General features: G+C 45.6%; 1 protein-coding gene across 1 annotated transcript in view; it reads left to right on the top strand.

Moving 5' to 3' along the window:
- ANTXR1 (anthrax toxin receptor 1) overlaps positions 1-11,915 on the top strand; it is a gene marked incomplete at its 3' end in the record, with an annotated part of 116,274 nt that overhangs the window by 36,225 nt on the left and 68,134 nt on the right. The window contains exons 11-12 of the mRNA XM_014958704.1: positions 7,125-7,194; positions 7,482-7,560. Of these exons, the coding sequence (XP_014814190.1) occupies positions 7,125-7,194; positions 7,482-7,560 (149 nt within the window). The remainder of the gene's footprint in view (positions 1-7,124; positions 7,195-7,481; positions 7,561-11,915) is intronic.

Genomic DNA, 11,915 nt, shown 5'->3' with positions numbered 1-11,915 from the left:
CAAAAGGTTAGTTTTCCTTCAAAAGGGAAGGAAAACTTTTTAATTCCCCCTTTCTTTCTGGTTGTGGAAAAAAAAAAAAAAAAAAAAAGGAACATCTGTAGAAACCATGAAGAATATTTGGCTGAGCAGAACTGTAATCAGATGCATGTTCAACAGCAGGGTGTCTTCTGCCAGCAACAGGACCTGGGAGAATTGGTTTCAGACTGCACAGAGTTAAAAGTAATTATCCAGTGCGGTGACTTATGACTGCTTTGTGGTGCTAAAATGTCTTTGTCTGCCCAGATTGTGCAGGATCCAGCAAAGATAGTTCTGGGCATAGAGGCGTGCTCTGTCCCAGGAGATTTAAAACTGGAGAGAGAGATGAAAGATCGGTGAGGAAATGGCATGCCCCACAGCAGAGGTGGGGCTAGATCTTTTGCATTCTAGTGAATGCTCTGGATGCTTGGCCAAAACCGATGCTTTGCACAAACTAGCCTGATTTATTTTTCTTTTTCAGCACCAAGTATCAGAAGTGAGGGAAAATGAAGCAAAGACAGCAGGAGCTGGGATTTGCCAGGTGTCAGGGGAGAGTGTGCAGTACTGTATCCCAAAACTGCCCAACAAATGCCTTCTGAAAATTGTATTCTGTTTTTAAAGCCAAGCAGGTTTCTCCATTTTCCCCATCTTTCCTTTTTCCTGGCAGTGAGGTACTTCTTTTGTGGTATTTTCTTTACTTTCTCACAGCCTGGTGAGTCTTAGCACAGGACCATTTTACTTTGCACTTTGACTCTCTAATCCCGATTTTTCCCACTTGATCATGTCACTTTAACCCTCCACTGCATCTTTTCCTTTCATTTTCTTATAGTAGCTTTTCCCTCTTTCCACTGTGGTGCTAGAGAATGTCCATCACGAACTCCATCAGGTGTTTTTGAGAGTGCAACCTTTATGAAGGACGCAACGAATGCCTCTCGTTATTCTGGGGTGAAAACATACACCCAGATGAGCTTGGCACCCTGTTTCGAGGGGTGGCCCGAGTCATTGCTTGACAAAGAATCTGAGAACAGGAGAAATGATCACACTTCCCTCAAATGCTCTCCAAGCCTCCAGAAAATTGCAGTGTAGGAGCTTTTAAAACAGGATTCCTGCACGTTTACCTCCAGCAGACTTTTCTGCAGCTGCCCTGGCCAAGTGCAGAGGAACAAGTAGTCAGGAAAACCCAGGCTGAGTGAGGAGACTCTCTACACAACATGGAGTGCTTTCACTGAATTTCACTGAATTTTTAGAGTTGGAAGGGACCATAGAGATCATCTAGTCCAACTCCCCTGCTGAAGCAGGACCACCCAGAGCTTGTCAGATCATGCCACTCAGGACTGCATCCAGGCAGGTCTTGAAAATCTCCAAAGAAGGGGACTCCACACCCTCCCTGGGCAGCCTGTGCCAGGGCTCTGTCACCCTCACCGTGAAAAAGTTCTTCCTCATATTCAAGTGGAACCCTTTATGTTCCAACTTGTGCCCATTGCCCCTTGTCCTCTCACTGGCAACTACTGAAAAGAGTCTGGCTCCCTCCTCCTTTTAAGCAGCATAAGCTGCCAGGGGACCAAGGTGGTCTCTCGCTGGGACATCCGTGTACCTGTGCAAATGATGGTGCCTGGGGCGCAGCGCTGGGACTGGGGCCGCTGCGGTGCTGGAGGACTCCTGCCTGGCCTTGAACCCTGCTGGAGGAGGACTCCTGCCTGGCCTTGAACCCTGTGGCACTGCAGCGTGTGCCGCTCTCCGAGCTGCCACTTGGGAGCACGAGCAAACGAGTAGCGTGGTGCTTTGCCAAGTGCTGTTAGTAGTCTCGAAGCTATGTGTGCTTGCTGAACAAAACTGTGTGCACAGCAGATGGACCCATCAGAGAAAACGCGATTCCTTCCAGATCCCTTCTCTCCATCTAGAGATTGTTATGAATGTGAGCTCATTGTTCTGTGCTTATCTGTCTCTTTCCCCATCCCCTAACTCTCCTCCGAATGACTTTGACATTCAAAGCTCATGTGTCCCTACACAAAGCAGAGCAATTACAGCATGATCTCAATGTGGTTTTCATTACAGCATTAACAAAACATTTTTTTATTTATGGGTCTTTCTTGTTGGCAGTTTCTCTAGCTCAGAGAGTGTTCCAGTGTCTTTTCACATTCCCATCTCCCCACAAAATGGGTTTGAAATAAAAACTTTGCTTGCAGAGTTGTCACAAGGAGTGGCATAAGAGGAGGAGTCAGCCAGGATGAACAGAGATTGTGCTTTGGTGGGCGGAGCAGAGAACTGTGGAGGTGTTTTGTCTCCTCTGAGGTGCCGAAGGGACAATGGAAGGGCTCAGGCTGCCCATCATCATGGGCTGGGGTAGAGGAGAGCAGTCACCGGAGCAAAGATGTTCCTGAGGGAGTCTTATGCGAGAGCAGCCAGAGTCCCACCCCCGTCCGGCTGCTCTGGGCTGATGGTCCAGGGTCTTCTCTCTGATAGTAACAGGAGGCTGGGTCAGAGCATTTTCTGAGATGTACTTTAGTTGAACGCAAAATCATAAACACAGGGATAGCAGAAGGACGTTGTCAGGCTGTGATATATGGGAACCTTGGAAAACAGCTTTTGCAGCCTTCCCTGGACTAAAATATTGCTGATATTGTGAGTCCAACAATCAGCACTTGCGATATTGCGGAGGCAATTTGAAAATGTGCTTTCTTAAACCCTTCTGTAAGGGCTCTTTGCAGTCAGTTTTCAGCATGCCAGTCGCTTTTTGGATGAACTGTTAACCAAAGAAAAAGCTGCTAATTTTAGCTTGGTTATATGGCTAAAAGAAAGTACTATGATCTGTCATGGTCACCTTTTGGGGGGGGGGTTTGTCCCTCTCTTTTATTGAGGTTTGCTCCTCTGTGTTAAAACATTGTGCATATATTGAGGCTTTTATTATTATGGTTGGGAAGTACTCCAAGTCCTGGCTTGCCAAAAGGTTACACCCTGCTAATGGCAAAAGAAACTATTCACTGTTGCTGGGAATAATAGATTTTACAGGCTACAGATAGTTGTTAAAAGGTGTAGGAATGCTGGGTAGTGAATTGCAGGCACTTGAGCAGTAGAAAGTACCTTGTTGAAAGGACATCCACAGAAAACAGATGTATTCTTGTGAGATGTTTGACCCTCCTCCATTTCTGCACTCTGCTCTGAGCGGGTTGTGTTTCAGGACTGATGAGTTTTAGTTGCCCACGGCTGCAGTGTCCCGTGGGGGGTTTATACGGTGAGAACTTTATTGAGCTCGGTTAGAGGCACATGGGTAAAGAGCAAATTGTGCCCATTACTGTGGGCCATGACCTCAAGGGTGAGGGTGAGGTGCTGCAATGTTTCCTGACGATTCCAAGCCCTGCCGTGGGCTGGGGTGGGATGTGACCGAGGCCAGGGCATCCTTTCTGTAACGCTGGGACAGGAGGCAGAGTGGTTTCTCCCCAGTTGCACACAGTGAGCAGTTGAGCCGGGAACTGGAGTCACTGCCTGGGCAGCAAAGGCAGCGACAGGGAGTCGAGCTCTCCCTCCCCTCCTTCCATGGCCCTACCACTACTATTGTCAGCTGAGAGGAGGCCAAACCACAAAATTCAGAATTTGGCATGAGATCTAGAGTTTGGGAGCGTTCGGGCCCATCTCTCGCTGCACAGGAATACAGTGAGCTTTTTCTAGCAGATGAGAAAAGTGGCGTTCTTTCAAATGCATCCTGCAGATACAGATGCAACAGCAGATGAGGAGTGTTGTTTTGTTTGGTTTCCCTATGTAAGTTTTCCAGGAAGGAGTCAGATGGCCAGAGTTATGCAAACCAAATGGATCTTCTTTTGTTTAGAGCAAAGGAAAATAGTCACTCATTTTTGTGGTGAAACACAAGCATTCTCCAAACAAAATAATCTCTCCCTGTAGCCAGCCTGGCCAGCCATGAGTTCCCTCTTGGGACTCTGAGTCTGATAAACTTTCAAGAGAGGCATAGGCTTTAGTGCAAGTTAGGAGTGGGAAGGGAGAGAAAGAGAAACAAAAAGCTAATGAGATCTAAGTAAAAGGCCTTGCAAAATTAAGCCGGCTTTTCAGTGAGTGCCCTTTTCAGGGGATTCTTTGGCCTGTGCTAGGCCTTGCAAAATTAAGCCGGCTTTTCAGTGAGTGCTGGCACAGGGGATTCTTTGGCCTGTGCTGCCAGTGTTAGCAAAGGAGAAAACAAGACATTGGTCTTCATTCTCTTGGCATGTGTGTGCTGAGACGATGTCATAAATTTATGGGAGTGAACGATACCTTCACAAATCAGGGTGAGAACTGAACTGTAGGGCCAGATTCACCACCGCTGTGCATCTGCCTTTGGGAAATGCTGCTGCTTTGGTGTGGTACCTCCATTGCAAACCTGAGGGGCTGTGTATGATGTGAGCTCACCATTAACCCCAGTGCCTGTGGTGGGGAGTGAGGGGTGGGCATTGTACCACACACTGCAGGCTTCCAACGCCTGGTCCCTCGCTGCCCCTCTGTTAATGAGGAAGTAACCTTTTAGGAAGGAGGGGACAACAAAGGAATGCCCTGTGCTGAACACACCTGCTCCTCATGTCCAGTGCAGTGGAAATGTTCATGTGTGAACTTGCTGTGGGAAAACAGCCATAATATGGGATAATATGGGATAATATGGTACTCTGCAGCCCAACAGCAGGAGCAGGGGCCTGGAGGGATCACAGAAGCTCAAAGGCTGCTCTCGGTAGGTGAGCCGTGATGCAGAAGCAAAGCCTGTCTGTGAAAAACATATGTGTGGCTAAAATGCTTTGCTTTCAGCTGTTTGCCTGTTTCAAACAGTCCTTAACAAAATAACTGTTGTGGGTAACCCAAAAAATCAAGCGTGTATATATAGGCATGGGATTTGCTGGAAGCTGGAAACATAAGGAAAACTTCACAGAAGGCTACGACTTTTCACTACCATTTCATTTTTTTTTTTAATGGAGTGTAAAAAATAAACATTTCCTAACCTGTCTGAGGAAATAATCTTTTGTATTGTGTCCAAAGCAAAGAAATACACTGGTATGAAATACAGATTGTAATGTGTGATGGCAATTACTGCAGCGATATTACTGCTTTCTAAAATCTTGTATTCGGTGGAAACCTCTGCTTTAGGAATGTCTGGGAAAGAATGCTTGACTTGCTGAGTCCTGCTCCTGCATGAGGAGACAAACTCTTGCCATCTCTATCTCTTATGCCTCATCCACTGCAGTAAAACGTGCTGCTTCTGGGTGAAGGCCAGTGAGTTAACCACTGAGAATGGGGCCAGGACCAGTACTGCTCTACTGTTGTTGCCCTAATCAGTATTAGACACCATCCATGTGAACAAATTTATCTCGATAGCCAAGTGAAGAATGAACAAGGCTCACAGCTGATGCAGAAATTAGAGAAGGTTGCCACATTCTCTTTGGCTTGTGTCTCTTCAGGGCTTTTCCTCTGTCCACTGGCACCTTAAATGGAATTGCACAAGTTTCCTCAAAAACAAAATACCAGACAGCCAGAAGAGCCCAGCTCTTCCTTAGATTGCTAAGGGATTTGGTTAAACTGTTGTCCTTGCTGTTCCCTCTTGCTGTCCTTGATGCACTGAACACTCTGACCTTGCTCCCACGTTGCTCGTGTTACGTGCACCCTGGGAAGGTCACTGCCTGCACTACATGGTTGTGAAGAGACTTGTGATGGTTGGAAACCCCGGGTTTGCTGTCTGTATTTGGAACAGCAAAGCGAGGTGGTGATGAACTGTACCTCCTGTTCCAATGTGGCCCCACAGAGTGAAGGTCTCTCCAACCCTGAAGTGTATAGAGATAAGAGTCCAGATTTGGACTGAAGATGAGATTTGAAACCTACAAGTTTGAGAACCAAAGGGAAAGGAATCTGTCAGGAGAGAAGGGGCTTTCAAACAAAATAAAATGTTAACTGAAAAGTTTTAGGAAGCTGGTAATATTTGATAACAGCTCTTTGCAGGTCTGTAAGCATCTCTACAGAAAGCCCTGGAGCTGGCTGGAAGTACAGCTGGTAGAACGCTTTCTGATGCAGTGACGTGCTTCTGGAAAATGCTGATTCAGCAGCATCAGCCCCTTCTGCAGGAATGTGTGGTTTCCAGTCCAAAAAACAAAAACCACCGAGCCTGTCTGCCTGGTTTTCTGGCAATCTGCCCCATCTCTGATCAGCTGGCAAATGGGCTGAAGTTCCTTGGGATCCCCATCTGTCTGGTCACCAGAGAGAAGGATGGTATAAAGTTCTGATTTAAGTCTACAAAAGAAGAATAGTAGCTCATCTTCCTCTTTCCCAGGCAATTGCTTATTGATAATTTTTCTCCCTCCACTTTTAAAACCATAGTATAATTTAGGTTGGAAGGTTTAATTTAGGTTCAGAGAAGTCTGTCTGGAAGTGCAAAATTTTCCATAATATACAATTTTCTTAACCTAGCTATTTCCAGTTATACATGATCTGTTGCAATGCTGTCTGCTCTCCTGCAGAGTGGCTGTCATAATTTACTCTGAACCATCAAGAAAGCTTTGTACCTTCAGTTTTGTCGTGGCACAGATGTCCATCAGATTTCGACAGCAGGGAAGGGTGAGGGTGCTGCCTGCAAGAAGCGGGTGACGGGGGTGCAGGGGTCCCCCTTGCTGGGGGGCATCTGGCTCTGCAGGGGCAGGTGGTGCTCAAGCTCTTCTGCAGGACCGGGGGAAAAAAAAGGGCTTTGTGGAGTGGTGTTTCACAGTGAGAATGATGGAGAGCTGTGGCAGCCTGAAAGCAAGACAGCTTTCACAAGGGCTCTGCAAAGAAATGAAGAAGGAGCATCAGCTGCCCCATTTCTCCATCTTTTTTTTTGGGGGTAGGTAAGTGCGAGGTGTTGGATTTTTATTACTATTTTTTTCCCTGAGGCCCAGGGCATCCAGGGTTACCTTGTAATTACTCTGTGACTCTCTGCACTGACGGTGTGCCTACAGTTACCTCAGAACAACTGCTGGGCAGTAGCTTTTTATCCCCTGTACAGAGTTTGATCTTGTTTAGGTATCAAGAGTGAGGAAAAACATTATAAAAGCTAGGTCTTTAGGGCCTGTATTACTGACCTGGTAATATATCCCAGTATTTCTATTTTCCAGATGAGAAGCCTTTTGTAGTGGAAGATACCTACTTACTGTGCCCGGCACCTGTGCTACGAGAAGTTGGCATGTATGTTTTTTTCTCCATACTCAAATATTTACTTTGCCTGTGGGATGAATTTCCCTAATCTCACTGAATGATGTGCTTCTTATATGTATCTTATTCTGATATTGTCTCTTGTGCTTGGTGGATTAACTGGAGGTTGCGCATTAGAGCACAGGGGATGGAGAACCAGCAGGGTGAATTAACCTGTAAAAAAGGCTTTTCTGTGCATTATATTATGATATTATCTGGTGGAGGGTTGTGGACTTGCTGGCCTGACTTGTTTTTTGTGGTTTTTTGTTTGTTTTTTTCAGGGAAGCAGCTCTTCAAGTCAGTATGAACGATGGTCTGAGCTTCATCTCTAGCTCTGTCATCATCTCCAGCACGCACTGTGTAAGTTTGATTCATGTGCCTAAAATAATTCAGTAGGATGGTGGTACTTAACAACAGGTGTTTGTTATACCAGGATCAGGGTTTCTGAGTTGAGTAAGCCTGGGGTGCAGAGGACCTGTTTCCCTCCTTTAAAGGTGAGCTTGTGAAGGTGGTAGTAGGACACTGTGTGTGCCATAACGTGGTAAAGCTCTGGAGTTCTCAGTGAACATCTCAGGCTCCGTAACTGCTGTGAGATGCAGACCAGAACAGAACTAGCAGCCAGTGGTCTGGAGGTTTCTGTACCTTCCTGTCCACTGCACAGTGAACAAGAAGATAGTCTGCCTCTGTTGGCTGGTCTTGGCTCCTTCGTTGGCTGGTCTCCCTCCTGTGCAGCAGTGGTGCTGCTCACTGTGAAGGGCATATGGCAACTCTGCTCACACCCTTTGTTGGGAACCCGGAATGGCTGCCGAAAAAGTTGGAGATTCTCCACTGAAGCAGTTTATAGCAGGCTTATAGCTGCCTTCCTTTGCCAGTAGGGAATTGCTGCACTCAGTCTCTGGTGGAATCAGGCAAAGGGAGATGAAACCAGTTATAATTGATGGCAATGCTGAAGATGCTGCTTCTGCTGAGCCATGGCTGTTGGGATTAGTGCACAAAATGACTTGTGCTAAAGGAAGAAGAATTTGCATTGACCTCAGAGCAGTCCTTTGTGCTTCAGTGTATTCAGCTTTACTCACCTGTGGGAAGACTGGTATTTTCTGCAGGGAATGGTAGAAGCGCTGCTTTACTTCTTCCCTAAACTGACTTCAACTATTGTTTGAGAAGCCAGAATGGTCTCGCCAGAAAGACTTGAAAATCTGTCCATGGCCTGCTCTTCTCCCTGTCCAGTAAAAGCACATTGAGTTTCCGTACAGGAGTGCAAGGCTAAGCTGGGAAACATTGATTGCCAGCAGCCATCTGTGTTCCACAAAGGCTGAGGCACAGGGTGAGAAATCTCTGTTGTGTCACTTGATCTTGTTCAACACAGACAAGGCTGTACGGAGAGAGAGTCTTCAGAGCTTACATGACGGGTGATATTCCAAACCTTGCAAAGACTTTCTTATGCTTTAAAAGAAGGGAATTAATTTTATTAGTTAACTTTCTGGTTGAAGGTCTCTTTGCTCACTGCCGAAAAAGTGTTTGCATGTTGTCAGCAAATTACAGGAATATTTTCCTATGTTTTGTTCATATGAGGCAAGACCTGGGAAAGAATTCTTCGAGAAAAAATACTCCTTCCTGATATGCTTTCTTCTGAGGATGGAATAATTTATTTCTAAGTTATAGGAGATGAACCATCGCTTCTTTTTCTATTGTTTAAATAGCTGTGAGGAAACTTTCAAAAATGCCTACGCTTCACAGCAGCACCTACTGCTCTGATGCCTCCAGACTGCGGAACTAGATTTGCAGCGTGGCTGAGCAGCCAGAATTCAAATCCAGATCCTACATCCAAACCCCAACGCAGTGACATTCAGTGGCTGCTTTGATTATATCGCAGGCTTCGGTGATATTTCTCCTGGATAAACAGGCATTTTGTCTTTGTAGTAGAGTTTATTTTCTTCAAGTTCTTCTTAACGATGAAACTGTTTATTGAGACTACAATCCCCTCTTTAATTAAAGTTACAACGGCTCTAGTCCTGGAAATACCCACATGCAAAATGTGCACCAAATGACTTGTTTAATGACTTAAGACCTGAAAGTTAGGTCTGTTTGAATGTCTGCAGCTGAAATGGGACAGTCTGAAAGCTGTGGAATAAAGTGATGGTAAGAAGCAGGAAAAAACCTAGGCAAAGCAGCAGTCAGTGCTTTGGGGTTCCCCTCTCTGCTGGATTAAGAAATGGTCAGGTTTGGAAAGAGGTCTGGAGTGCCAAAAGCTTCCCAGGTGGCAGTCAGCAGTGACTTCACATGACAGCCCCACACTCCCTCTGGTGCCAATGCCTTGAACCCCAATCTCACTGCTCTTCAGAAATGGCTGTTTCATGGGAGAATGAAAAAATGAAGGGGCTTGACAGCCTGATAAACTTTACATTTCTTTGTTTTCTTATGTAGTTCCACAACGTGTAAATAATTTGCAAATTTCCCATTTCCACTACAAGCAATACCTCTCCTCTTCTATGAACCACTCATTTTCAAGGACTCTCTGGAGGTAATCCAGGGAAGAAAATTGGATGAAGAGCATAGCTGAAGCAGGCAGCTACATTTCCAACAAGTAAAGACTAAAAAAAGCCAGTCAGACTTTGACTCCTAAGCTATGAAAGTAGGTATCCGAAGATCAGGACAGATAGAGCCCAGACATTGAACTACCTAATAAGCTTTTTTTAGCACCCTAGCTTGCAAAAATTTTAGTGTAGGTTTTCACAGTAAAGAAATTGGGCCAGTTTCTCACAGGTGAATAGGGCAAAGCTATTTTATACTAGCGTGGGTTACGACCTTTATTTAATATCTAAAGACTCCTAGCAACAAGGCAGCTAAATAGATGTCAGTTTTATTGAGCAGTGAAAAATCTAGAAGAAAACACTTTTCACCTTCGACCAATAGATCACCTTTTGGAAAGAGCCAAAGGATCAAAGCCTTTGCCTTTTCTAGGAGCACGTCATGGTGCTGTAGCTGGGCATCGCTGGCTCCGGGCAGGAGGAGCGCGTCGCACTCCGGTGCTTACGTTGTGCTTTCTAACCCCGAGTGCCAGCTGCTGGAAATGGGATACTGGGATGTTTTGCCTTGCCCGGTGCTGTTATTTTTGTGAGGCTGCCAGTGCTTTCACAGCCCGTGCTGCCTTCCTATTCAGATACTGAGTGCGTGGCAGAAAGCGCTCTGTGCACTTGTCTGCTTTAGGAGCTGTCACTGGTTTGTGTCTCTGGATGCAATAATGTACAGGCTTCTCCAGCATAAACTGACTCCCTCTGGGAAGAGACAGAGCTTTTGCCTGAGCCCATATTGCCTATCTGAAGTAATTATTGGCATTTTTTCCCCTTGAGGTATAAAATCTGCTACAGTGTTTCAAGGGAGAGACGATGTGGGAAGGTTAGGACTGAAGGCACACGTAATGACTGATTTCTTCTCCTACCTAGTCTGAGACACTAAATACATCCCACTTTCCAGCATTAAGGGATGCTACTTGTCAAGTCTGTCAACACAAATGAGACCTCACTCTTTGAGTGCTGGTCGGGGTTTGGTGTTTTTGTTTTGTTCAAAGGAGTCATATGTACAGTTAAAACAGCCTCCAAGCTTCTTGCTCTGCTTTCAAACCCGGGCACTTTGGAACTCACTCGCCTGGACTCCAGCTCTCCCTTGTGCTTTGAGGGACTTCTCATTTTCCCCCGCTTTCTGCTTTCTGGAATGTAGCAGGCTTCAGGGTTTGCAACCCCCAAAAAAGTGCAAGGGCTGTCAGAAATTAAACTGTGTGGGTGCTGTTGTATTCTGTCTTTTGCTTAAATGCTTATGCTTCCAATATCAGAGTATGGGCTTGACTGTATGTGCTTTTGTACCTCCTCTTCCATGGGAGTCAAGGAATTGCTGCTTAGGTTCAGACTAGAAAAATGCCAGAAGTGCCTAAATGTTGTTTTTTAAGTAAGTCCCCAGGCTTTCCTGGTACTTCACTGCAGTTCTCTCCTCCCTCTTGAAGGGTGATTGATTTTTCATTTAACAAAGAAAACAGAAGAAGGTGTGGAAGAGACTTGTAAAGATGCTTTTGTCGCAGTGGATCTTCCAGCATATCCATTTTAAAGTACATTTTGGGAAGACTGCAGTGGCGTGAAAGTGACCTCAGCTGAATCAGATGGAGCAAAATCTCCATTTAAAAAAGAATCTCAGCCTAGTTATTTTCAAGCCTGAGGTACAAAACGGTCCATAGGAGGTCTCTAGGGATTTTATTTGGTTTTTCTTCCTCGGGACTTTCAATATGAGTTTTTAGAGGCAAGAGTCCATTACACACAGGAGGTCCTTTTAAATGCCTCGCAATAAATGCAGTCGGGGGTTTGCCCAGGCAATGAGTGGAGTTCCAGACACAAGGTCTGGCTGATGCCTGGAGAGATCTCAGTCAGGACAGAGCGGGACTCCCCAGGCTCACGCAGGGGCCTTTAGGTAAAGGTGGAGTTCCCACTTTTTAGTGATGGTGAAAAGCATTGACTGTGGAATTGCATGGGAACGCTCAGTTTTCAGAGTGCAGTCTTTACTTCAAAGAAGAGTTGAAAGAAAGAAAGAAAGAAAGAAGATAGTAACAGGTTGGTAGAAGAGAGAATTTTTTGTTTTGGTCAATGCTTCTCCTTCTGCCATCCTCATGTTAGTTTCCCAGGAACAGTGCTTTTGTTGTGGGTTGTTACCATCTTGGCTTTTCTGCTGGT

This window comes from Calidris pugnax, unplaced genomic scaffold (genome assembly GCF_001431845.1).
Source record: "Calidris pugnax isolate Ruff unplaced genomic scaffold, ASM143184v1 scaffold244, whole genome shotgun sequence".
Classification (NCBI taxonomy): domain Eukaryota; kingdom Metazoa; phylum Chordata; class Aves; order Charadriiformes; family Scolopacidae; genus Calidris; species Calidris pugnax.
The sequence above is the reverse complement of the archived record's forward strand: the minus strand, read 5'-3'. Positions and strand labels throughout refer to the sequence as shown.